The 27,786-nt window shown below is 42.7% G+C and overlaps 1 protein-coding gene across 4 annotated transcripts in view; it reads right to left on the bottom strand.

Moving 5' to 3' along the window:
- glra1 (glycine receptor, alpha 1) overlaps window positions 1-27,786 on the bottom strand; it is a 133,318-nt gene that overhangs the window by 38,090 nt on the left and 67,442 nt on the right. For all 4 annotated transcript variants that reach the window (XM_026185126.1, XM_026185135.1, XM_026185144.1 and 1 more), the window contains 3 exons: window positions 24,231-24,454; window positions 14,371-14,453; window positions 12,892-13,029 (listed from right to left, as the gene is read on the bottom strand). In XM_026185126.1, the coding sequence (XP_026040911.1) occupies window positions 12,892-13,029; window positions 14,371-14,453; window positions 24,231-24,454 (445 nt within the window). The remainder of the gene's footprint in view (window positions 1-12,891; window positions 13,030-14,370; window positions 14,454-24,230; window positions 24,455-27,786) is intronic.

Here is a 27,786-nt window from a genome sequence, read left to right as displayed (position 1 = left end):
CTCCACAGCTTTATATTCATGGAGCCAGTCATTTTGTGTCGGTAGGTGTTCCATTATCACACGGAAATCTCATTTGGAGAATGATTGAACTTGCAACACATAAAGCACACAGCGCTGATTCCAGGAAAAAGAAACGACGCTGGTCAATGTTTAAACAAAAGCAAAATGTTCTTTCATCAGTTTCCCAGAGGCAGTGCGGTTCCATTATCACCGAAGAGTGTTACTGAATTCTCGATTATCTTCATTTGAAAGGGCACATTAAACATTGGCAAAGGCACATCTCCTTGAAGAACAGGTGGAAATGATGAGACGGAGGGTAAATTAAAAGAACAACAAGCACAGATTGGAGGAAGCAAGGAAACAAGAGCGAGGGGGAGAGTAAGAGAAGGAAGGAAGGAGCTATCAGACTGAAAAAAGGATGAGCCACAGAGACGATGCTGACGTCTTTGAGACAAAATGTCATCTTCCTTCAGCGCTCATGCTAAGCCAAAGCAGAAAATCAGAGAGACGTACGGGGGCTCGCCAAATATCAAAGGAAGCCAAACATGTGGCACATCTGAAAACAAACCCAGGAGGAGGTTTGGGATTCAGCCTGCCACTCACAGAGTGTGAAGAGGAGCGAATCATTTCCATCTTCACAGCACAGCAGCGTTTTTCATCACTCTAAGAGGACAAAGTGCACAGTTTATTTTAGTCCAAGAAAGAGAAGATGAGGCATTGTGTTTAACACACGAATCCATCAGCAGCTAAACACAACCAGGAATAATCAGGTTTATCAAAACCAGCAGCTCAATAAAAATATTCAAAATATCCTGTTTACAGTCCAAGTTAAACAGGTGAGTTCTGTCCCTCTGCAGGTGTCGTGACGAAAGAAATTATCTATAAAGACAAAAACAGCATCAGGCTGTAAACATGCTTATTTCTGCTGCAAAGGTTCAACATGGGAGTCTATGGAGACTGACTCACTGCTGGAGCCTCTAGTGGACAGTAGAGGAATTGCAGCTGCTGGCTTCATTTCCAGCCCTGGAGGTCACCTCTGGAGTTTAAAGTGTAAAGAAAAGATGCTCTGAAAGTATCTGGTGACCTGAGCCAAGCTTCATATCAGCTGCACTGAAGACACATCTGTTATAACGGCTGCATCAGTGTTGTGCTCATCTTTACATGAGCTTTATGTCCTGCAGCGTCCTGCTACTTTTGGCTGTTCAGTTTTATTTTAGAAAAGGCTAAAGTGGTCAGCTGAAACCCGACAACTGTATGACAGAGGAGGGAAAGCACTAATTATTTAACTACGGGGAGTAACGGTGTGTACTCTCAGACGGTTCCACTCCAAACGAAGATGGCTCCATTGAGACGTTTGCATTTTCTTCTCTGTACATCTGTCTAAATGCTGACTGAAGCAGGCCAGTTTGCTGGATTGTTGGTTTTGGAAAAGTACATCTGTGAATAACTCCCACAATCATGACCAACTCTGTTATTCCCCAACAGGCACAAGCACTCTGCCTTTTTTCACTCATTCAGGAAGCTCGGAGTTGGACACATCTTCATAAATCAGTGATCAAACAGTCACGTCCATCTTATCCGTCTGAGTGTTTCTCCGGCACGCTTGTTGTGTCTGTGTAGAAAAATGAATTTATTTGTCTTTGTCGAAACGTAGGACCGTGAACTGGATGTTTTTGTCCTACATCTCCTCACAAAGCAGCACTTTAACTTGACTTTGTTGCCTTCTTAAGTCAGCGCACTACATGCAGTGTGCTGTTAAAAGCCCGCTGATGCGTTTCCCTTGTTGTACCTGCCAGAAGCACTGCTCATCCTTTTGAGGGGAAGCTCTGGATGTTTATGCTCACAGCATGCTGCCGTGAAAAGGGAGTGCAGAGATTAGGAAGAACGGAGTCAGGACCTACTTCTCCTAATCCCTTTGCTCATGCTGTACTACACTGCACAGCAGTACAAATACACACTGTGCTTTAGTTTTAGGCACTTTAGATTTTTAGATACTTATCCGAATTCATTCAGCAGCATCACTGTGGTCTCGAACATAGAGCCCGACAGAAAGAAGCTTCTGCAGACACAAGAAAAGGTGTAAATCCTACAGCAGATGGCGAGAACCCCCACAGAGGCCTGATCTCAAAAATCACAGAGTCAGTCTGGTTTTACATGAGACAGTCATTCATCTTTTTCTGTTTACAGGATGCAGTCTGGAGTTTATTTGGAATAAATAAAAAAGTATTCATGACATTATTTCTGACATCATCCATACTTTGTACAAACCTGGAAGCAAACACCCTTAAAAGTTGAGAAATTTTGGTCTCGGTTCCTGTTTTTTATCCTGGTTATATTTTCACTCAGTTATCTGACGCGTATTGCTTTGTTCCAGAAAAAGATGCGGTCCACTCTCACTGTAGATCCTAGATGAACACTGCATTCGTTTCTACTGTTCGTGAGAGCAAACTACATTTTCTGGGTTTGACATTGACGGAGTCTCGGGAAGAAGAAGGTGTGTCCAGATGAAACATCATCAGAACTGATTTGACAGATGTGACATGACAAACCTCTTATTGTAAGTTCATCATAACAATTCTTAAATGAAATGTTTGAAATCAACAGCAAAACTGTGCAGCTGCTGTTTTTGTGGTTTCCTGCAGTAAAAACTGACGCCAACAAACAGGATCATTGAGACCAGTTATCTGTCCAATCCTGTCAAAACTGGCTCACAGTGAGTCTGCTGCACTTGTATCTCATTCTTTTGGTCACAGCAGCATAGCTGCACAGCTTTACTTCCACACTCGGCTCTCTCTTCACCACAGCAGACCAGTACAGCCAGTCCACATCACCACATCACCACATCACTGCACGAGATTTGGGAATATTTTATCATCTGAAAAGTGTCTTTGCTTGTAAACACATACAGAGACATCATCTAATATCAGTTTGAATGCCTCTGTGATACCTTACCGACACCTGAAGTTAGCTAATTAAACATTTTTGTTAGCACAACTTGTAAATCAAATGTAAAGGTTTATTTTCTGTGGTGATGTGGACTGGTTGTACTGGTGTGCTGTGGTGAAGCTGAGTGTGAAACTAAAGCCTTAATGGTTAATCTGCTGTCCTCACATGCTACCATGAGCTCTGGGTAGATACACCCTCCGTAGGGTATCTGCTGCTTCTCCACACTGACCAGGATGCCTTGTCTCTGCCATGAGGTGTTTCAGGATGTCCTAGTGCTGTGCTCCTCTGCTAAGTCTACTGCCCCTTTGACCCGGACCCAGATCAGCAGGAGAAGATGGATGGATAAGTAATGGTATGCTAAGCATTATGCTTATGCTAGTTAGCCACGCCAGGGTCCTAACAGTGATAGCTGTAATGCTTTGGTTTTCATCTCTGGATGACAGTAAATGGTAAACAGGCTGGTTGTTATATATGGTCTGTTAAAGGTTAAACATTATTTTCAAATCTGAAATTCTAGCATTTAAAATGCAGACTGCAGTGGGTTTATTTGCATTGCAGCACTGTAGCAACAGTAACCGTGTCCCTCTGCCTCTCTGTAATGTAATGAGCACACTGGGTCTCATAATAAACCACAGAGAGCGAGATGGCCGAAGATCCATTTAATCAAAGACGATCAATGCACGGTGGCCTCATCAGTTAGAGTTAACCCTAAAAGACTGGAGAGAGGAGGAGTGAAAGGAGGGAGTGACCGAGGAGAAGAAGGATGTCAAGTGGAAAGTCGGAGAAACTTGAGGATAGAGCGAGAGGAGAGAGGGATGAGGAGGAGTGGAAGATACAAGAGGGAAGGAGAGAATGACGACAGCAGGAGGAGGAGGGGGGTGAACTTGATTTATAGCTGTGATACACTTCAGAGCTTTTAAGTGCTGTCCATATTTTCTATCTGATAAGAAGATTGAAATTATTCAGCCAGGCCCATATCTCACTGTGTGGAAGATGTGTGTGTCTCTGCTGTACTTAACACTGTACATGAACTCACACCATTCATGTGTGTGTGTTTAAATCTGTAAATTCACTCATCCCCTGCAACAGAGGTGGCATGTATGTAGGTTTACATGTTTCTGTATTACGTCACACTCCGTCTTCTCGGCCTGACTGAGAATCAGAGACACACCAACAAAGAAGAACCAGCACGCCCGCTCTTTAAATATTTCAAAACTCGTATTGATCACAAAACCAACCTGTAACCTGTTTTAAACACCTGCTCAGAACTCATTCTGATTGGCTCGCATTTCCTTAACTGCGCTCTACCTGCTTCGCTGTCTCCTGTCTGCCTCTATAAACTGCAAATGTGGAAATATCAAAAGTGAAAATGCATTGTTCCTGAACAGTGAAGGCAATTTAACGGTGAAGACAGCTATGCTAAAGGAGAAGATTCTGTCAGGTCCTCGTTCAGAGTTTTAGTTTTAGGAATGTTTGCTATGATAAACAGCCAGATTCATTCAGCCACAGCTGAAGCTGCGAGGGAAGACGCGCAGAGCGACGTGGCAGCGACGCACCTGTAAAGAGTCAAACTAACCACTCTCAACTTTGTGGCAAGTTATTAATATTATTATTATCATTACTGTTATCATTAAATCCTGTATTGAAACAGGTCATCTCACTGAGATGGAGATCTCTTTTTCAAGACAGACATGCACAAAAACCAGAGGTGGGGAGAGTAGCCAAAAATTGTACTGTAAGTAAATGTAACTGAGTAAATGTAATTATATACTACCCACCTCTCTCTAAAAGCCACACAAACACCGAGACTTCCTGTTTATAGAGGAAAGAGTGACGAGTAAAAGCAGACAGCTCAGTTGCTAAAACGTGTTACAGTAGTATAAAACAAGCAACGTAAAACGTGACTCTTCTTCAGTATCGACCCGAGCACTGCTAATAATCAACATCCAGTTACAGTTCAAGTCTTAAGCTCCATGGACAGAGCCCAGACCTCCAGCACACCTTTTACTTCACCCAGTTGTAAATGTGAAGGTTTACCGATTTTCACATTTGATGTGACCTTGATGTGTCTTACAGTCCGTCTTACAAACAATCTTTAAACTATGAGCCAGGAACACATCTTCAAACATTGATTTGAACTGTACAGATTTTGAGGCGCATAACCAGGACGTTGTTCCACACACTGAAACCTGCTCAGCTTGTGTTTTAATGACAGCCGCTGCCGGTGGGGACAAAGGTCTCACAGGTAGGAAGGGTTAAAGTAACGAGCTCGAGTCTTTCAGCTCGTCAGCCTGCTGCTTTGTTGGGCTGACTCGCTCTTGTTCTTGTTCCTTCGCTCGTTGGTTCAGGCACTATAAATACCTGGTTAGGCTTCGGTTAGTTTGGTTTAAAACACGCCCCTTAACAACAGTAACCCTGTTCTTCTACTGATGCTGTAAAGCAGGAAGGACACGGGCTGGGTCAATGAGCCAGGCCAGCACTAATTGACACCCCCGGGATGAGATGAAGCTGTGTGTCCACACATCTCAGGTTGTACTGAAAAAATAATATGAGGTGCTTGCTTGTGTGTTGCATTACTTAATTTATACAAAAACAACATTTAATGAAAAACAAGGAGCACGAACCTGGAGAGCTAATGAAACTGAGACGATTGTACAGATGTGTAAGGTTAAAACATCAGTTTTAGACACCGGATGTACCGAGTAGGGTTGCCAACCGTCCCTTAAAAAACGGAATCGTCCCGTATTTAGAAACAAAAGCATACGTCCCGTATTGAGCTAATAAGGGACGCACTTTGTCCCGTAATACAGTGAGAATCAAAAGTAGTCTATAAATGTTAATGGAATTAACGCTTTGTTTGAAAACATAATTCCCATCCCTTCTCCTGCTTTGTGACCAATGAGCTGACAGCACACTCATGACAATTCGAGTATGACAATTCAGATTACCGCTCATCTCATTGGTCGAGGAAAGGTCGCTTACGGAGAAAATACCGGAAGACAACAGATGACCACAACAAGAAGCATGGCCAACAGGGAAACAAACGCCGACACTGCGGTGCAAGTCTCGGATGACAGTACACCTAAAGCTGGGCAGACACTGTGCCATTTTTTTCAGTATTCAGTTCCTGCTCAAACTGCACGATTGACTCGCAGGGGTTAGAAGTTGGTAGGTCACGATGCAGGGTCTCACACTATACCGCCCGATGCTCTGATGCGACCTGAGTGCTCACACTGTGCGTCCATAAAATGAAGGTTATAACAGAAAATCTGTCGCTCTCTGTCTTTCACTCACACAGACACACCACCATCAACTTTGCTAAATTGCTAATGAAAAACATGATCAGGCAGCTGTGATTGAGCAGCAATGTAAATCCAACTATTTTCACGGTTGTTGTGGTCGTGATCATTTTGTGAGGCCACATCGAAAAGGCTCGGATGAGCTTTCCAAAGTTCTACAAGTTGTGCCTCCATTGCTTGTGTCCAGATCACACGCAGCACTGCCGTGCTGCTCCGTCTTTTTCACCGACGTCTACGTGTTTGCGCGTGAGCAGTGTGAGCACCCTCACGAGCGATTGATGATCGGGAGCTGCTCGAGGTGTTAATCGCTTCTCGTTACCCCAAGTATACTACACGATGCACGATGAAGGCCAAAATCGGGCCGATCACCAAATCGGTCGCACGACTCAAAAATCGTCTCAAAATGGGCCAAAAATCGCACAGTGTGAGCCCAGCATTAGAGCAGCAATGTTTGTTCCCCTCAGAGAAAGAAAAAAAGGCTGCAAAAGTACAGGGAGGAATGGGAAAAGGAAAACACCTGGCTGGAAAAGGTCACCATAACACCTATAAAGCGCACTGCACTGTGTGCCGGCGCACTTTTTCCATAGGGATGCTTCTAATGGTGGGCACATAAAGAACATGAGGGGCGTGAAAGCTCGGGGAACCCTTAACCAATTTTTTGTCCACCAGGCCACGGCAGAAGCAGATATGGTATGTAAACACTGGTTTGTTTTTTTTAAACCCTCTGGTTAAGGTTAATATGGGCGTGTGCGGTGAATATCAGCGCTATGTGGCCAGAAGTGTAATAATATAATTTATTTTGTGTAATAAACAACTGCAAGGATAGATGATTACAACAAATAGATCACTAACACATAAAAGTAATACATAGATGAATAATGATGATGAGTTATGATGTGTAATCATGGGAACAAGTGGGTTTACAAACAGGAGCAGCTGATTAGCATTAGAAAAGCTGAAATAATACCTCAACTGAAGCCAATTGTACTAAATGCACTATATGTGCACAGTTACAAGAATATTTTTCGTTCTATTGCTTTCTATTAATTTATATAATTTTAAGTTAAGCAGGACAGAGTTCTTTTAAAGAAAGATTTACTTATATTCTCAAAAGGTAAGCATGACAGGCTTCTGTGTAAGAAAGAGACCTGTTTTACTCTGTTAATGTTGTCATTTTGAGCTAAAAAATAAATGGCTAAATGATCATTTGTTTCCCATATGGTCATATCACAAAGAATATGCATCTGCTTAAATCAAATTCAAGTCAAATGGTTAAAAAATAATTTCACACAAAAAAAAAAAGAGCTACCACACTGGGAAGGGTGAAGACAACTGGGTTGCCCGGCCATGGCCACGAGGTGTCCCTTATTTATTTTTCAGGGAGTTGGCAACCCTAGTACCGAGCCACTTTCAGCAGGAGACGAAGTGGAATATGGACAGCCTGACGGCGGGGATTCTTCATGTCGATGTCAATTAAGAACCAGGTGAAGGCTGAGAGAAGCCACTCTGCAGGCGTTAGGCTATTAACAGCTACCTCACGAAAGAGTACCACGAACGTATCGTTAGCCAGAAACAAAGTGCCCTGCAATGCAGCAGAAAGTGTAATTAGTATTTCAAACAGGGCTTTTTATGTGTGTGCTGGAGTGGACGGAGGGAGGGGGGAGCTCCCTCGCTCCTGGAGTCACAATAGACTGCAGCTAATAAATCTGAGGAACAATGACACCTTAATTCCCTCTTAATGCTTGATTGGGAAGACGCGACGCAAACACACGCCAACACACGCTCGTGGCAGCACGCACGCGAGCGCAGGCAGAGATTGTTACAGAGGAGATAGAGAGGAGGGAGGGCGGGGCAGAATGTTGTCCTTGAGCAATTCACGTGAAAATGCAGACGCGAGCTGCACAGGTGCAGAGAGGCTCCACACAGAGCTTTTTAGCTAATTGTTTTGGTAGTGCCACGTTCAGCCTTACTACTCGCCAACCACTGGGGGTGTGGCTAAAACGCTGGCTCACCTAAAGCATCTTCATGGAGGCAGGAAATCTGTTCAGAATTTTTAAGGAAGCCCGAATAATTGTTGAAGTCTGCTGTTGGTCTCTGCTGTACTAACATGAAATGCCCCTCTGAGCCTCTCTCCAGTAAAATGGACTCAGATGAATCTGAGTATGAGAAGTGCTGTTTCTCTGTGCTCTGGGTTTAATCTTTAGTCCTTAAAGCTTTCTTTGAGTCTTTGAATTAAATATTGATACTGACGATCCATTAACTGTGCGGACGATGTATGACGCTTTTAAATGCACTCAGAATTTCAAACTGTTTGAAATACAGTTTAAAAAAAATTAAACAGTGGAGGAATTAGTTATTAATCACCTCTGACTCTCTCCCACACCGTGTCTTGGTGTGTCTTCCTCCTCTCAACCCCGAGTACGTGTGCTTATTTAAATTTGTGATTAAAGAAAGAAATAAGTTACAGCAGATTAGCGATGCTACCCTCCTTAAAAAGAAACAAGTTTTTGGGTTCTAGGTCTTTGTAGTTTTATATTTGGGGTTATGTTGGGATTAGGGTTCTATGCTGTGGGTTATATTCCCACTATTTCTTTTGTGTTATGTGTTGTGTTTACTTCCTGATAAAGATGCTTGACATAAGTGTCTTATGGTGCTTTCAGTTGTCAGCTTCAGTTATTCCATATTTAAAAAATATTTAACAGTGACAATGAGACGGAGATGGGACAAACGAAAGTCTCCCAAAAGCTAAGACAAGGAAATGTAACGGAGTGTTTGTAGCGCTCGGCTTCACTCTGACTTTGTATATTTGAGAAGGGCTGAATTTGAGTTTTGGGGATCTGTACTTGAATTTATTGATTGATTTTGTTTAATTTTATTTTTCAGAATAAAAGTTGGTTCAAGTTGGTCAAAAAAATGTTTTACAGTTTAAATAAGGATTTGTTTTATTTGAGACAAATGAATGCACTTTAAAATGTAGTAGTAGTTTAGAGAGTTGCAGTACTACTGCATGTACTATGTTTTAGGTTAATCTATATTTCTTTCTTTTTTTTTTCTTTAAAAAAGGACATCTTTAAAAGATGGACTTATAATAACAATTTTATAGACAAATTATATTATTTATGGTTGCGGGGCGAGTTGGGGGGCGTGAAATGTTTTCTTCTTCCTAAGGGGGGCGTAACAGGAAATATTTGAGAAGCACGGAGTTATGGAGGTCCTTGCATTCCTCTGTGTTCTCAGTCTGTTCCTCTAGCCTTGTCTCTGTATCGTGGCTCTCTTCCTGTTTTATTTCGGTGACTGCTGTTCTCTGTGTGTTGTCTTTACCTCACCTGTGCCCTCGCTGTCTGAGATCAGTGTGTTGTCCCTCCTGAGTGTGAGTTTTCCCTGATCCTCCTTGTTCTGGGTTTCCTGCTCTACAAATGCTCATTTTTAAGTTCATCACTGTTTCCTGAATCCTCCACTCTCTGCCTGCCAGCACAGCCAGTTTATAACAGCAAGTTATGTTGATTCTGGTGTAAATTTTTTCTGCTCTCTTTCATCAATAGTTCACTTTAAAAAAGACTCTAACTTCAGTTTACTGAAATATGATTCTATCAGTATTTGATGTCCACACTGCAGCTGAACCACTTTTTTTTATCTACAGTGATTCGGGAAAGATCCTGGAAACAGCTGATATGTATTCATGTACCAAAGCTGTGGATTATCATCACTTCATTGTCTTTGTGTGTGTGTGTATGAGGAAGAGTGCGTGTGTGTGTGTGGGTGTGTGTGTGGGTGTGTGCAGAGTTGTGTCAAGGCTTTTCGTCTGGAGGAGGATCATTCATCTCCTGAGTGTCGACAGCAGATGTCAACCTCTGTGTGAGTGATGCCTCTGAATGGAAACTAATCAGCCTGCTACACACACACACACACACACCCACACAGAAATGGACCTGTCACGTTTGTGTTTTTGTTGAATTATGCGTCCCTCAGATTGTGACTCACGGTCTTTGTGTTGCTTCGGTGAGAACAGCAGTAAAGGGCAGCTGGATTCTGATATACTGTCTGACATAGAAGTAAAAGTACGTAAATGATCATTCAGTTATTATACGGAGGAATTTGTTTGTCATTCTGATCGTTCTTCTTTATCATTTAGACCCAAAATACAAATGCTGAATTGTGATTCCTCCACCCTCAGCTCCACGATGCCCCATCAATGTGCCCCCTCACACCTCACATACTCTTCAACCTCTAATGTTTCTGTTTAATCTAAGTTATCATTATTATTATTATAGCTATGTATGCTTTTCTATTTTAGGCTGCTGGCTCATGCAGATAATACAGATTTATATTTTTATATTTGGTGTTTTTTCTGGAGTGTAAGGATCGTGGGCTCGCTGTGTGGACCGGACAGATGGTTTTCAGCCACGCTTGGAGGACCTGGAGGGAGAAACGGAGCGTGGCAGCCGCCCCCGTCCTCCATCGTCTCCAGCAGCTCCTCTGTGGTTTCTCTTCTTCGGGATTTCGTTGTATTTGATTTTTTGGCTTCGTGATTTCGTGTTTCTCTCGCTGCCTGCTCAGTGCTGTCACTGTCTGTGTCTGTTTATTTTGTTTGATGCTCGATGACTGAAAAGCACTTTGGGTCACCTCCTCATGTTTTCATGTGCGCTGTAAAAACGTTACCTGACGTCTTGTCCACGTGCACGATCGGCGTTGTGTCGATTCAACGTTCTCTTCCTGTTTATCTTTTCCTATTTAGTATTTCCCTCTTTATATTTTTGCACATGATGCTTTTTAATTTCACAGTTTTCTGGTTATGAAACCAGACGAAATATTTAAATCCAACCCCCCCGTCATTTCAAACTAGCTCTGCTGCCTACAGTGTTTTCCCTTCACTGAGGGCTTCATGACACCAGGAAAACAAACTTTCAGTCCACTTATTTCCATATTTCACAGAATATAATAAAAGTGAAGACCTGTCTCTGACTCATGCAAGATTTCTGCACATTTCTCCTGTTTACATGATTTTAGAATATCTCTCTCAGTAAATTGTGAGATATCACCCCCTCCTTCCTGAACCAGAGACAAACAGAAAGAAGGAGGAGGAACCAGACAAAGAAACCGAGGAAGGCTGACGCGTAGCGAGGAGGAGTGAGAAACCATAAAATTCAACCTGAAGCTTGAGGCAGGTTTGGTCCTCAAAACTGAAAATATCCAAGTCAACTTCATCACATTTCCTATGCACACAGCATTACAGCAGTTTGATGTTAAGGTAGCTCAGAGAAGCACATTTTACCTGCAGCTGGTAACCGAAATCATTAGCGGTGCTCCCGCTGAGCTAAGCTCGGTATTTCACCGAGCAACGGAGAGAGAGTATCAGAATGCAACTGTTTGGCGTAACGTCTCAGGAAAGCTGGGATAGCGATCAGTTAACCTCCTGCTGATTAAATACAATTATTTGCTTTTCCAAAAGCTTTGAGTTGGAACCGAGAAGATCACCTGAATATGTAAAAAAAATCTATCAGTGCATGAACAGAAAATGGATTCTGAGGCAACAGGAGGAGAATAAAAAGATCTCTTTGCTTATAATATCAGCATCACAGCCCAGCTCTGAGATGGTTTTATCCCATTGTTCTCATGGAAACTGAAATGTTTAAGTAATCGTTGATATTGATGAATAGTTCTCTCTGTGTTAGCCCTGCCATCGACCCTGAATTAGATAAGTGGAAGAAAAAAGATTCTGTATTTGTTTGGGTTGTTCTGGCTGTGCAGAGCAAAGGATCATGGGTATGCAGCCTATGAAGATGTCCCATCGCATTAGTGGATCGCTGATTCTGTCCGGGGAACCTGAGTGGCTCAGACGAGTTCAATTCAATTTTATTTATACAGCACCAAATCACAACAACAGTCGCCTCAAAGCGCTTTGTATTGTAAGGCAGACCCTACAATAATGCATACAGAGAAAAACCCCACAATCATATGACCCCCTATGAGCAAGCACTTTGGCAACAGAGGAAAGGAAAAACTCCCTTTTAACAGGAAGAAAACTCAGAAGAATCCCCCCGCAGCCTACGCCTATGCAGCATAACTAAGGGAGGATTCAGGGTCACCTGATCCAGTCCTAACTATATGCTTTAGCAAAAAGAAAAGTCTTAAAAGTAGAGATAGTGTCTGTCTCCTTAATCCAAACTGGAAGCTGGTTCCACAGAACAGGGGCCTGAAAACTGAAGGCTCTCCCTCCTCTTCTACTTTTAAATACTCTAGGAACAACAAGTAAGCCTGCAGTGTGAGAGTGAAGAGCTCTAATGGGGTACTATAAGGTCATTAAGATAAGATGGCTTCACGCCACTACAGAGATGCTGTATGTATGCGGTCCTTTCTGGCTGCACCGTAGCTCCGCTAACGAACCAACCGCAGCACAAACGAGCATATTCCTGGCTACTCCATGTGTTTCTCACTCCACCTGTAACATGAAGAACTGTGCATAAAGCCAAGCCACATCATTTTTATGAACCCAACCAAGGAATGAATATGAGAGAAAACAGCATCTAAAAGTGAAGATGAAGACTAGGGGCAGGTCTCCAGGTTCAGACCTCTTTATACTAACCTTCCTCCTACAACAAGCAGTAAAAAAGTTTGGTGAACATCATTCTGCATCAGTTTCTCTCACCTGTGTTGTAGTGCTTGGTGCAGTAGCGCAGGTCCTTCTCTTCTTTCAGAATGAACTGAGGTAGTGTCAGCCCGTCGGCAACCTGCACGGCCCCCTTCTTGTCCCATTCGAATATTAGGTCGTTCATGGTGTAGCCGACTGGAGGAGGGAGCAATGAGCGGGAGGTTAGACTATTTCATCACTGCAGAGGTCAGTTCTCATCCTCTGAGGAGGAACTGGACCTCTCTGTATCTGGCAGGGGTGCAAAGTCACACCCTGCAGTTTTAGTGGATAAAAGGCCAGTTCAGCACAACAATCACAATCTGTATTGGCAATAAAATCCACTGAAGTAGTGAGGGAGAAAGCCTGAGCTCAGTGTTTGGGAAACTTTAAAGGCTTCTGTGTTTTCAACTAAAGAAGCAAAAGAATGGAAGGAAGAAAGAAAATAGGACGTAAGGAAGAGAAGGCGAAGAAAGGAAAGAGGACAGAGGGAACACAAAAAGGAAGAAAATCAAGCAAAAAAGACCAAAGCAGCACTCTGGGAGGCTGTGGAGTTTAAATGATGGTACTGAAAATCCCACCAGTAGCAGCCTGAACATGGACACAGGCAGGATGGATCCATGCTTTAAACTTGTCAGACCAGGAAACATTTCTCTAGTTTCTCTTGTCCGGGTTTGAGAGTCTGTGTTAGCCATAGACTCAGTTTCCTCTTCTTACTGACAGCAGTGACACTGGTGTGGTCGTCTGCTGCTGGAGCCCATCTGCTTCAAGGTTCAGAGATGGTCTTCTGCAGACTTTGGTTGTAGCGAGTGGTTATTGGAGTTATTGCTGCCTTCCTATCTAAGCAGTCTGTCCATCTTCCTCTGACCTTAGCGAGTCATTTCCTCCCACAGAGCTGCTGCTGGCTTGTTATTTCCTCAGAGCTCAGAGATGGTTGGAGATCAGTGTGTGAAACACTCAGACCAACAACCATGCCACATTCTTTCTTCATCATTCTGATGCTCAGTCTGAACTTCAGCAGCTCGTCTTCACCGCTGAGCTGCTGCCGTGTGATTGGCTGATTATATTAATGAACATTAATGAACAGGTGTGCCTAATAAAGTGTCTGGGGAGTGTAAATATCAGTAATATATACAGGGAATTACTTTATGCCTTAAAACTAACTGGTGGCTTAACCAGTAAATGTGTTATTTATAAACAGCGGTAAAAAGCGACTTTATGATGTTTTGGTGTCCGTTTCACAAACTCAGAGACGACTGCATTGTTCTGTCTTTGATTTACGATCACTGACCCTCTGCAGATGTACTTCACACTCGCTACTGGGATTCCTCTCACGTCTGCTCAACAATAAGACCACAAGAAAAATCTATACCATATCTCTCACTCTGCCAGCTGTTGTTACTGATCGAATGATGTGTGTGTCTGTGCGCACGCGTGTGTGTGTCTGTGTGTGTGTGTGTGTGTGTGTGTGTGTGTGTGTGTGTGCGTGTAATTGCTCACAGCTCTCCAGCTGCATGATGCAGGTCTGGACGTCCATTGGAAAGTTCTTCAGATCCATGGGGCAGGCCAGGACCAGCGTTATTCTGCAAACACACACACACACACACACACACACACACACACACACACACACACACGCACACACACACACTTTTACAGTAAGAGGATTACCTCGGGTTTTATCAGATCGCCACATCGACACCTCAGAAGGTTTGAAATTTCAGACTGAAATAATCATCAGTGGAAAAACTGATTAAATGAATCATTATTAGTTTACAAAAGATAAACAACTTTGTTTATGCTAAGATAAAAGCAGCAGAAATAATAAATGAGCTCTGCAGAGACGATAGAAAATTCACTTCATTTGAGCCAAACCAATTAAAGCATCAAACACATGAAAGTGTGAATGAACTGAAAGCCAGAGCAATTAGTTCTTTAATTGATTACCAACTGCAACAAGTTTGATACGTGATCCAATCAATAAATTCATTTAGTAAGCATAAATGAGAAACGCAAGTTTTCCCTCCTGTGTGGGAACGTCATTCATTTCGACTGGAGATGAAAGTAGCTGAGCTCGTCTGAAGCTCCTTCCTCTGGATTTAACGGAGCAGCACAGCATTAAAAACAGCGTCTGATGACGGGTGCCATTTTCAGGTTTTTCATATGAAACTATTTAAACACAAACGTGTTTTTATGTCACTGACAATGAATTTTGATGACAATTGCAAATCGGTCTGCAGAAAGGGTCACTGGCGCCTTTACTGCCAAAGGAAACTTTCCACACTCCCTGAACAATTTGAACTTTGTTTTATCCTTCTTTTATTGAGTCTGCTTTATCTTTTTGTTTGGTGGCATGGTTCACTGAATAACTCACTGAATAGCCGTCTATTTAATGACTGCACCACGTTCCTCTCGTCTCCCTGAGCACACACTCGGCAGTTTACTATGACACCTTCCTGCTGCCTCAAACTGAGCTGGAGTACCGACTGTGGATTAATCCAGACTGGAAATAATCCCCAACAAACAGTCTCTCACCTTCAGTTTGAAGAATATTTAAATAAATGCGACTTGTTATGACTGAATAGGAGAGAAGAAGTTCTGGGCTCACAAAATAAAGTACACATGTACCTTTGTGGTTTGCATGTTTTGGAGACTAGTCTCAAACTTCTCCTGACAGTATGGAACTTTAAGGTAAAGGTTAAATGAATGTTAATTAAAAAACTATGCTATTAGGTCCAATAATTAGCAGTAGGAGGCTGATTTGTGTAGATTGGTCATGCAGACAATACTGACAGTATTTTCAAGCCTTTCAAGTTAAATCTTTACTCAAAAAGCCATCTCTAGACCCAGCAGTCTTAGCTAATTATAAAACAGCTAACAGATCATCTGCAGAGGAATGGCTTATTTGAAGAGTTTCAGTCAGGTTTCAGAGCTCATCACAGCACAGAAACAGCTTTAGTGAAGGTTACAAATGATCTTCTTATGGCCTCTGACAGTGGACTCGTCTCTGTGCTTGTCCTGCTAGACCTTAGTGCAGCATTCGATACTGTCGATACTGACCATAACATCCTATTAGAGCGATTAGAACATGCTGTAGGTATTACAGGTACTGTGCTGCAGTGGTTTGTATCATATCTATCTAATAGACTCCAGTTTGTTCATGTAAATGGAGAGTCCTCTTCACACACTGAGGTTAATTATGACCAGGAGTGACATGTTTAGCCGCATGTTCTCCTTAAATTGCTGGCTGTCTGAGTGGTGTCCCAGAAACGATGTGGGCTTCATAGATAATTGGCAAACCTTCTGGAGGAAACCTGGTCTTGTTAGGAGAGACGGCATCCATCCCACTTTGGATGGAGCAGCTCTCATTTCTAGAAATATGGACAAATTTATTAAACCCCCCAAAATATGACTATCCAGAGTTGGGACCAGGAAGCAGAGTTGCAGTCTTACACGCTTCTCTGCAGCTTCTCTCCTCCTGCTACCCCCCCAAAAACCCATCTCCATAGAGACTGTGTCAGCTTCCAAAAAGACAAAAAACAAACTAAAAACCAGCAACAAACAACTTAAACATAAACAATCACAAAGAAAGAACAATAAAGTATCCACATCTGAACCAAAGAGTAAAACAGTGAAATGTGGATTATTAAATATTAGGTCTCTCTCCTCCAAGTCTCTGTTAGTACATGACTTAATAATTGATCAACAAATTGATTTACTCTGCCTTACAGAAACCTGGTTGCAGCAGGATGATTATGTTAGTTTAAATGAATCAACACCCCCGAGCCATTCTAACTACCAGAAATCTCGAAGCACAGGCCGAGGGGGCGGTGTGGCAGCAATTTTTCACACCAGCCTATTAATTAATGAAAGACCAAGACAGACTTTTAATTCATTTGAAAGCCTGATGCTTAACATTGTCCACCCCAGCTGTGAAACTCAGAAACCAGTCTTACTTGTTATCATCTATCGTCCACCTGGGCCTTACACAGAGTTTCTGTCTGATTTCTCAGACTTTATATCTAATTTAGTTCTGAGCTCAGATAAAATAATTATTGTGGGTGATTTTAACATCCATGTAGATGCTAAAAATGACAGCCTCAACATGGCATTTAATCTGTTATTAGACTCAATTGGTTTCTCTCAAAATGTAAAAGAACCCACCCACCACTTTAATCACACTCTAGATCTTGTTTTAACATATGGCATCGAACCTGAACATTTAACAGTGTTTCCTGAAAACCCTCTCCTGTCTGATCATTTCCTGATAACATTTACTTTTACAATAATTGATTACACAGCGGTGAAGAGTAGACTTTATCAAAGTAGATGTCTTTCTGAAAGCACTGTAACTAAGTTTAAGAATATAATCCACCCACTGTTATCATCCCCAATGCCCTGTACCAACACAGAGCAAAGCAGCTATCTGAACGCTACCCCAACAGAGGTCGATTATCTTGTTAATAATTTCACCTCCTCACTACGTACGACTCTGGATACTGTAGCTCCTGTGAAAACTAAGGCCTCAAATCAGAAGTACCTGACTCCGTGGTATAATTCTGAAACACGTACCCTAAAGCAGATGACTCGTAATCTGGAGAGGAAATGGCGTGTCACAAATCTAGAGGATCATCATTTAGCCTGGAGAAATAGTTTGCTGCTTTATAAGAAAGCCCTCCGCAAAGCCAGAACATCTTACTATTCATCACTGATTGAAGAAAATAAGAACAACCCCAGGTTTCTCTTCAGCACTGTAGCCAGGCTGACAAAAAGTCAGAGCTCTTTTGAGCCAACCATCCCTTTAACGTTAACTAGTAATGACTTCATGAACTTCTTCACAAATAAAATTTTTATCATTAGAGAAAAAATTACCAATAATCATCCCACAGATGTAATATTATCTACAGCTACTCTTAGTACCATTGATATTAAGTTAGACTCTTTTTCTCCAATTGATCTTTCTGAGTTAACTTCAATAATTACTTCCTCCAAACCATCAACGTGTCTTTTAGACCCCATTCCTACAAAACTGCTCAAAGAAGTCCTGCCATTAATTAATTCTTCGATCTTAAATATGATCAACCTATCTCTAATAATCGGCTATGTACCACAGGCCTTCAAGCTGGCTGTAGTTAAACCTTTACTCAAAAAGCCATCTCTAGACCCAGCAGTCTTAGCTAATTATAGGCCAATCTCCAACCTTCCTTTCATATCAAAAATCCTTGAAAGAGTAGTTGTCAAACAGCTAACAGATCATCTGCAGAGGAATGGTTTATTTGAAGAGTTTCAGTCAGGTTTCAGAGCTCAGCACAGCACAGAAACAGCTTTAGTGAAGGTTACAAATGATCTTCTTATGGCCTCTGACAGTGGACTCATCTCTGTGCTTGTCCTGCTAGACCTCAGTGCAGCGTTCGATACTGTCGACCATAATATCCTATTAGAGCGATTAGAACATGCTGTAGGTATTACAAGTACTGCGCTGCAGTGGTTTGTATCATATCTATCTAATAGACTCCAATTCGTGCATGTAAATGGAGAGTCCTCTTCACACACTGAGGTTAATTATGGAGTTCCACAGGGTTCAGTGCTAGGACCAATTCTGTTTACATTATACATGCTTCCCTTAGGCAGTATCATTAGAAGACATAGCATACATTTTCACTGCTATGCAGATGACACCCAGCTCTATCTGTCCATGAAGCCAGATAACACACACCAATTAGTTAAACTGCAGGAATGTCTTAAAGACATAAAGACCTGGATGGCCGCTAACTTTCTGCTTCTTAATTCAGATAAAACTGAGGTTATTGTACTCGGCCCTGAAAATCTTAGAAATATGGTATCTAACCAGATTCTTACTCTGGATGGCATTATCTTGGCCTCCAGTAACGCGGTGAGGAACCTTGGAGTCATTTTTGACCAGGACATGTCCTTCAACGCACATATTAAACAAATATGTAAGACTGCTTTCTTCCATTTGCGCAACATCTCTAAAATTAGAAATATCCTATCTCAGAGTGACGCTGAAAAACTAGTTCATGCATTTATTACTTCCAGGCTGGACTACTGTAATTCATTATTATCAGGATGTCCAAAAAACTCACTGAAAAGCCTTCAGCTAATCCAAAATGCTGCAGCAAGAGTCCTGACAGGGACTAGAAAGAGAGAGCATATTTCTCCTGTTTTGGCTTCCCTTCATTGGCTTCCTGTTAAATCCAGAATTGAATTCAAAATCCTGCTCCTCACATACAAGGTCTTAAATAATCAGGCCCCATCTTATCTTAATGACCTTGTAGTACCATATCACCCTATTAGAGCGCTCCGCTCTCGCTCTGCAGGCCTACTTGTTGTTCCTAGAGTATTTAAAAGTAGAATGGGAGGGAGAGCCTTCAGTTTTCAGGCCCCTCTTCTGTGGAACCAGCTTCCAGTTTGGATTCGGGAGACAGACACTATCTCTACTTTTAAGATTAGGCTTAAAACTTTCCTTTTTTCTAAAGCATATAGTTAGGGCTGGACCAGGTGACCCTGAATCCTCCCTTTGTTATGCTGCAATAGATGTAGGCTGCCGGGGGATTCCCATGATGCATTGAGTTTTTCCTTTCCAGTCACCTTTCTCACTCACTATGTATTAATAGACCTCTCTGCATTGAATCATATCTGTTATTAACCTCTGTCTCTCTTCCACAGCATGTCTTTATCCTGTCTTCCTTCTCTCACCCCAACCGGTCGCAGCAGATGGCCGCCCCTCCCTGAGCCTGGTTCTGCCGGAGGTTTCTTCCTGTTAAAAGGGAGTTTTTCCTTCCCACTGTCGCCAAAGTGCTTGCTCATAGGGGGTCATATGATTGTTGGGTTTTTCTCTGTATCTATGAAGCGCCTTGAGGCGACTTTTGTTGTGATTTGGCGCTATATAAATAAAATTGAATTGAATTGAATTGAATTATGGAGTTCCACAGGGTTCAGTGCTAGGACCAATTCTGTTTACATCATACATGCTTCCCTTAGGCAGTATCATCAGAAGACATAGCATACATTTTCACTGCTATGTAGATGACACCCAGCTCTATCTGTCCATGAAGCCAGATAACACACACCAATTAGTTAAACTGCAGGAATGTCTTAAAGACATAAAGAGCTGGATGGCCGCTAACTTTCTGCTTCTTAATTCAGATAAAACTGAGGTTATTGTATTCGGCCCTGAAAATCTTAGAAATATGGTATCTAACCAGATTCTTACTCTGGATGGCATTACCTTGGCCTCCAGTAACGCTGTGAGGAACCTTGGAGTCATTTTTGACCAAGACATGTCCTTCAACGCCCATATTAAACAAATATGTAAGACTGCTTTCTTCCATTTGTGCAACATCTCTAAAGTTAGAAATATCCTGTCTCAGAGTGACGCTGAAAAACTAGTTCATGCATTTATTACTTCCAGGCTGGACTACTGTAATTCATTGTTATCAGGATGTCCAAAAAACTCACTGAAAAGCCTTCAGCTAATCCAAAATGCTGCAGCAAGAGTACTGACAGGGACTAGAAAGAGAGAGCATATTTCTCCTGTTTTGGCTTCCCTTCATTGGCTTCCTGTTAAATCCAGAATTGAATTCAAAATCCTGCTCCTCACATACAAGGTCTTAAATAATCAGGCCCCATCTTATCTTAATGACCTGGTAGTACCATATCACCCTATTAGAGCACTTCACTCTCGCACTGCAGGCTTACTTGTTTAGAGTATTTAAAAGTAGAATGGGAGGCAGAGCATCTCTGGAAATAGTCTGTTTTTCCCAGAAATGAATGTAAAAAGCAATTTTATAAGTAAAAAGAACCATTAGTGAAATTAAACATGCAATTCCATCCATCAGCTAAAATAAAACTTGTTTGAGGATTTTTTTAATGAGAGAAGCTGTTGAAAAATCTACTCCTTGGAATTATAGACTGAACTCAATACAGTCTATCACTATTACAATCCACTGTTTCAGTCTTTCAAGTAATTGATAAATTGGCAGACTGTCAAAAATGACAAATAACAGTTTTGCTAATTTCACTTAATCTTAACCTCAAAACTCGGAGCACGTACATCCAGGTGACATGCTTCCTGCCAGATAACGATAAATATCAAAGTGTTCTCTGCATCAAATGTTACACTGCAGTTTAAATTTCAGGGAGAAAACCTGGAAAAAGCACCAAGTTCAGTTTGGTGTGTGCAGAGTGTGAGCTGAGCAAGCTGTTGTGAAGTGCAGGAGGTGATTTCACTGCACACGCTCAGTCCTTCTGCAACGACACACGTCCAGTCCGCCCAATGCTCCAGATAAACTTTGCCTCGTCTGCACATTGTTACAAGTGCCTCACTGGATGCTGAGTTCGTGCTACATACGTGATGCAGCTTTCACCGATGTCCCACTTTCTCAGGGACGGACTCAGCTCGGTGGTTTCTGCTGCTCTGTGACACCTAAATGCTGACAGAGGAAGTGCTTTACATTGTTCTCCGAGACTGTAAAACGAAGCTGGACTTCAAATTAATTACAAGATGGATGACATGGAAAAATCTTTTTTCTGCACTGCTGATGGTAAATGTGAAGATTGTGTATCTGTATTTTGGGGGGTGCACCTCCATGTTGCTGGGAAAATGGGAAACAGCTGCAGCAATTTATTGAAACATACATGGAAATACAGCACATGAGGCAGAAACAGAGTTTGTGCAACTCTAACAAGCTTGACAGTGAGTGATTGGTATAACCATTTTTATAAAAAGTTCTGCAGGCTTCTTGAAGGACATTCAAAGCTTAATGGATGTTTCTGCCTTTTGTTCTGCTCTCTGTCAGGATGATCCCACACTGCTTTGATAAAGTTGAGGTCCGGGCTCTGGGGAGACCCATCCATACTGTTCCACAGTGTGCTTCTATCCAGGTGTTTGGGATCATTGTCCTGCTGAAAAATGCTTCTCTTCATTAAGAATGTCTTCCTGACAGCCGCCCTTCCACTGATCCATTTCTGGTGAGGCTTCAGTGAACAGTTGATGGATCAGCTCTCATGTTCAGGATCTACACCCTCTCAAACATGGCTAAAAAACATATGCGTGAAAGGAGCAAGATGTATGGATGGAGGATGTTTGGTATGACCGGGGGTGAGATGCCTTAAAAGAGCATGGATGGGAAAAATTCTAGGCGATAACTCAAGAGTTGATAACTGGGGACATCCTGATCAGGAAAGTGGTGACACATCTTCAGTGGGAGGAGATTCACTGACTTGACCTCTAACGTCTGTTACCTTCTTAGTAAAGAAGCAAGCAAAGTCATGAGGTAGAGAGATGTCACCAGTGAAGGAGGACAGGGTGGAAAATCATTTCCTAGTGCATGGAGCAGGTGGATTTTGTAATGGAAAAATTCCATTTTTGCTGAAGTTAAGCTGGAGGCAAATGCCTAATAGGAGATTCAATGAGGTCCATAAAATTTCCAGGTTTAAGTTATTTTCTCTCAGAGTCTCTGAGATCTGTCTGCAGCTTGCCTAGATAGCAACGGCTGGGATGGAACAGCCTGAGCAGATATAATGGAAAGAGGAGTGAGATTGCCAGGCCCCAGTTAGAGTGGAATAGAGGGTATCTGAAGCATCATTTATTCTTGGAGGGAAGAATGAGCCTCGGCGCCGGTGGTGTGGAAATGAGCAGGCACGAGGTTACAGAGATTGTGTCAAAAAGAAACCATCAAATTTCTTCTTCAGTGAGGGAAGAAATGATCAAACCCACACCTGACAGTTCTGACACTCTTAACTTCACTGTCTGTGAAAGTGAGTGCTCTCTGCAGCTGCTGGGTCTCAGGTTTGCCATTTGTGCTCTCCCCCACCCAGATCCTGGTGCTGGCGGTCTCCTCCAGTTGAAACAGAGTTTGTCTCTACTGTGGCCGAGTGCTGCGAATGGGGTCTGATCTTTGGGGGTCTCCCTCTTGTTTTGTAGGGTGTTGCTGACTGCAGTTGCAAACTGGTGCCGGTGCATAAATTCTCCCTTTGATAAAGTACGAATGGGACTCTATATTACTTCAGTGCTAGCATGTGCTTGTGTCTGAAGTGCAGCGGGAGATTGCACTACATGCGAATCTGGCCATCCAGTCTCAGAAACTTTGCTTTCATGCCGGAGGAGAAGCAAGCATCAGTCATGACTTCCCCTTGTGCTGCTCTGCCGATGAGTGATGACGATAGAAAAAAGAAAACAGCATTTACAGCACCCACTTTTCCCCCTTCCCCCGGGATGGTTTAATATCCCGAGTCGTGTTGTCGCCTCTGAGATCAAGCTGATCAACCGAGGGTTCATTCTGATGTTGTCAAGTTTAAAAAAATGAAAGCAGCAGAGGAGGCAGAGTGCAGAAGGGCCAATCTCACTCCTCCTCCTGCTGCTGGACATGAAGGTGAAAACTGAGGTTGATAATGGATCAGGCACACTGCTGGAATACTAACAGGCAGAGTAGATTACCATGGCTCCTGCGTTTTTTCATTTGCCCCCGAGCAAACGCAATAAAAGCAAGGAGGAGGCTCCGGCAGGCTAAAAGGTTTGTCAGCTGAAGGAGGCTATAACTCTGAAAGCCTTGAAAAGAATGTCTTGGAGATAAAAAGAGAAAAAAAGTGAGCAAGTAGAGGAAATAAAAACCTCCAACTCTGACGCAATAATAGAATTCTGAAGCAGAGGAGGGAGGTATGTGAAATGCAATAAACAGGAAGTCAGAGCAGGACAGTCACTTTTTATTTCCTATCACAGTTTTATAACTGATTGTTTCAGTACGACATCCCATCCTATAAACACTCTTCTTCATCCCGGTGTGAAACTTTTCTTTATCGCTCTTCTCTAAATTATAAAGTTCCTGATGTGCTCTTCTACCCGTCTTGTCCAGCAGTAGTAGCAAGCAGAAAGATAGTCTGAATGCTTTGTTGTGCCAAACAAATTTGTTCACGTACAGGTGTGATCTATCTGTAGGAGCACTGAGCTCACTATCAGTCCATCCGAGTCCAGGCCACAGTCTAAGCCGAGAGGCTTAGACTTCCTCCTGCTCCACTAGCTGATACTTGGGTGTTCCTAAAGAGCCAAGACATAGTCTGCCCCAAGATCTCCTACTAGTAGGACGGGCCTGAAACAGCCCAGGAAGCATCCTGGAGGCATCCCAGACAGATGTCCAAACCACATTAATGTGCTCCTTTTCTACTCTGAGCCCCTCACAACTGGCTGAGCTCTTTACCCCAACATTTCCTTCACCTGTGAGGTCACTGCTCTCAGTTTCTGTCAGCAGGTGACAGTCAGAAATCTTAACAAAGATGGTGCTGTGAGCCGTTTAATAACCACTCTCTCTCACAGTTGGAATATAAAACAATCCTCCACTCACCGTATGCTGTAGAGCACGTTGCCATTTTTAGAGATGCGTAGCAGCTTGTTGTCTGTGGTGACCTCATGAAAGTTGGCCCCCTTCTCGTTGGCAAAGAACAAGTCAGGTTTCCAGATGGAGTCCAACATGGAGGGGTCGAGGTCCAGCGAGTCGTCTGGATATTCGCTGTAGGCCAGCCGAGGGTCGTTCCACTGCTGTCTCAAGAAAATGTTCACTCTGTAGTCCTGCAAGGAGACACAGAGGATATGGAAGTGTTAGAGGTATGGGCAAGAAGGCAGAAGGAACATCTACTGAACATCTTCAAACATCTGGCATGGTCTGAAGCTCATTTATTATTGCATGGCACTATAGTTAGTCCTGGTGGAATACACAACGGTCGACATTACTATCACATTCACAGCCTGGCAGTCCTATCTTTTCTCTCATGTTATCCTCATGTTCACTGCTGCATTCTTTGGAGGTCCAAATTCTCCCTGAAGTAGACTAGGCAGGTGGGAAGGAAACTGCTTTGGCAGAGAAAAGGCTTCAGTGGGTGGTAATTTTGGGGAATGATTGGGCAAAACGTTTCAAAAACAATTCTGTGTCTTATAGATGAAGTGGTTTGAGAGGAAACTAGACTGCACCTGGTTTGCATACAGAATCTAGGCAATGAGCGACATTTTGGCCAAGTGTTTTTACACAGCTGAAGTTTCCATTGGACATTTTACAAATGCAGATCTGTGTGCATGTGGCTGCTGGTAGTAGAAAGTGTAATAAATACCAGAAAATACTGCAAGAAAAGGTGTTTTTCCAGCTTTGTAGAGCAACCCAGAAAAGCAAGAAAACTCATTAAAAGGAGAGTCTGATAATGAATATTAAAAAAGCGTCTTCATATGGATGAAGCATATTCATAAAACCGTAGTTACGCAGTTGGTAACAGCTGGAGTTCACACTCGCTGTTCTTGTTCTGTGTGGATAATCTGCTAACTTAATTTTCCTTGAACATGTAAGTGTGTTGTAGTGGTTTGTTACGATGTGTTGGTGTCGTATGTTGACACACGTGCTGAGGGCAGACAGTGGAGAGCAGTAGGAAAGACGCTGTAATGTTATTCTGTTTTTTGGGTTTTTTTGCCTACTTCAGCCTTAAATTAACACGTAACAGCAAAAGCTGTAAAGCACAACTGACACACCTTGAACAGAAGGATGTAAAATATATCCACGGATCCATGGGGAAATGTTGTCTTTATAAAATAAGAAAGAAAATGTGGAAAAGGGAGAAAAAAGGCTCGTCAAGGGTCACCGCACCGCTGACTAACGAAGCTGTAACTCCATATGGAGGACCGGATCGACAGATACAGGCAGACGCAGCAACGGAGTGAAGGACAGAGCTGAGCAGGTGGTTATGGGTCTTTATCCATATGTCATTTCCTCCTTTATGTGAATGTAGGAGATTTTACTGATGGTGGTGACTTGTAGCCTTGAGCTACAGCACAGATCTGTTTCCTGTCTGTGAACCTGTGTGATCTCTCAGATCCTGCTCAGCCTCAGGGTATTCAAACTACTCGGCTTTGTGCTTTTGTTTTCACAATCTCTATTTGTATTTCTGCACTTGTTCTTGGGGTTGTGTGTTGCCAGAAATCATAGCTAGATGGATGTGGAGCGAGACGATGAAGAACACAGATGGAAATGTTGTGCTTAATGGCCAATAGAAACAAGAGAATATTTTAAAAGACAAAAAAGTGTTATTCATGACACATGAGTACACATCCTGGCCACAAAGGACAATCAGGAGGAAGTTAAGTTTTGTTAGTGTATATAGCCTCCTACAATTCTCATCTTAAATGTTCTTCCTCACCAAATATGGGCAATATTTTAAACAAGGAGCTCTGCATTCAGGCGGCTCTGAATGTACACTTTCAGTTTTTCTTCTGATTGGCTCTGTCAGCACACAGTGCTCATAAGTGCTGCTGATTATGGCTCATCTGGATCACATATTGGAATGTTCATTTTTGGTTTCAATAGGTTTTATCCAGCTGCAGTCTGAATCGATGGATGTCAGATCAAAAACAGAGCACAGAAATTAACCTCCACCGTCTCTCGCACAGTCAGACCTGACTGAACATGACAGTCCGTCTGCCCTAGACTCAAAAGGCTTTTTACTTCATTTCACCTCAAAATTAAAACGCGGTGTGGGAAACGTGGTTGCAGTATGACAACACGGACAACTGATTTAGGTTTAGGTATAAAAATAATTTGACTGAGATCACATAAAGACCATGGTTTGGTTGAAGGTTAGGGATGGGTGGAGAGTCTCCAGTAGATGCTGTCTGAATCTCTGTAATTAGTGGCTGTACTAAAGTAAATCATTGAGCATTTAAAGGATCATCTGATTTTTTCTGTCCCTCAGATCGTTCCCTTCTTCTATGCGTTAGAGTAGAACTAGCCTTTACACTGGTTTCCCTGTATTTTATCACCTGTATCGACACATTTCTGCCTCTGTCCCGTGTCTCCCCCCTTCTCACACTGCTCTGTAAATTCTCTGCATGTGCAGTGCAATCGATCCAGGTAGAAGATATGAACCGCTGCTCCCGCAGAGCTTTGTTGTATAACCCCTCCACCACCCATTCTCCATTTCCTGCTTCACAATCAGAGATGGAGTCTCTGTATTGAGTGTGGGATGGCATTTAGCTTGCCCCTCCATCTCCCTAATTGTCAATTATTCTCAGAACATGGAGCCTGGCCACTCCGGCCAGGCTGGAGCCATCATTAAGCGGCGTGGCGTAGCAGAAAAGCATTGCAGGGACGAGGTACGGCGTGCCAGCAGCCCCGGCAGGTGGCATTTAAAGGAGCAATGAGCCACAGTGCCGTACATGTGTGTATGTGTGTGAAATGCAGTCACATGGCAATCAGCCCCAGTGAGCCCCAGTCGCCGTTTATCACTGTTTATTACACTGAATATCTCACATGAAACAAATGAGCCTGACCTTTCAAACGAGTCGCCTTTTCTTCTGCTTGAGAATATGATGAATATCCTGAAATGAAGCCGAGATGAGGAGCGTCTGTTGATGCAGAGAGCCAACGAGGAAATACAGAGGAGCAGAGCGAGTGTATGCCAGGACCATCAGTCATTGACGGGCCTATGGTTTGATATCAGCTTGGAAAGGGCAAAAGCTGGGCAGACAGGAACCTGATGAAGTTTCTCAAAACAAAGATAACTAGAAGGGCACTCAGAGATCACAGGACTCCACTAGAACCAGTGCCCCATTGTGCAGTTCTACACCACAATCAAATGGGTAAAAACACCCAAACCTGGCAGACATAATCAACATTCAGTCATCATGCACATGTCAGGTCAGTCGGCTTCTCTGCAGTCAAAAGAAGATTACTGTATCCATCTGCAGTAATGTATATCCAGTGGTATGGCGTTCTATGAGCAGAGTAGAAGTCAACACATTAATGAAATGTTGGAGTAAAGGGGGGTTGCAAAGCTGCTTGACGATTTGCAGCAACTGTAGCTGCAGTAGGTCAGAAAATGCTACATGGTCAAATTCAATGGAAACAAATGCCCTCTCAATGT

Source organism: Astatotilapia calliptera, chromosome 2 (genome assembly GCF_900246225.1).
Source record: "Astatotilapia calliptera chromosome 2, fAstCal1.2, whole genome shotgun sequence".
NCBI classification, from domain to species: Eukaryota; Metazoa; Chordata; class Actinopteri; order Cichliformes; family Cichlidae; genus Astatotilapia; species Astatotilapia calliptera.
Note: the sequence above shows the minus strand (reverse complement) of the source record. Positions and strands in the feature narration are given on the sequence as shown.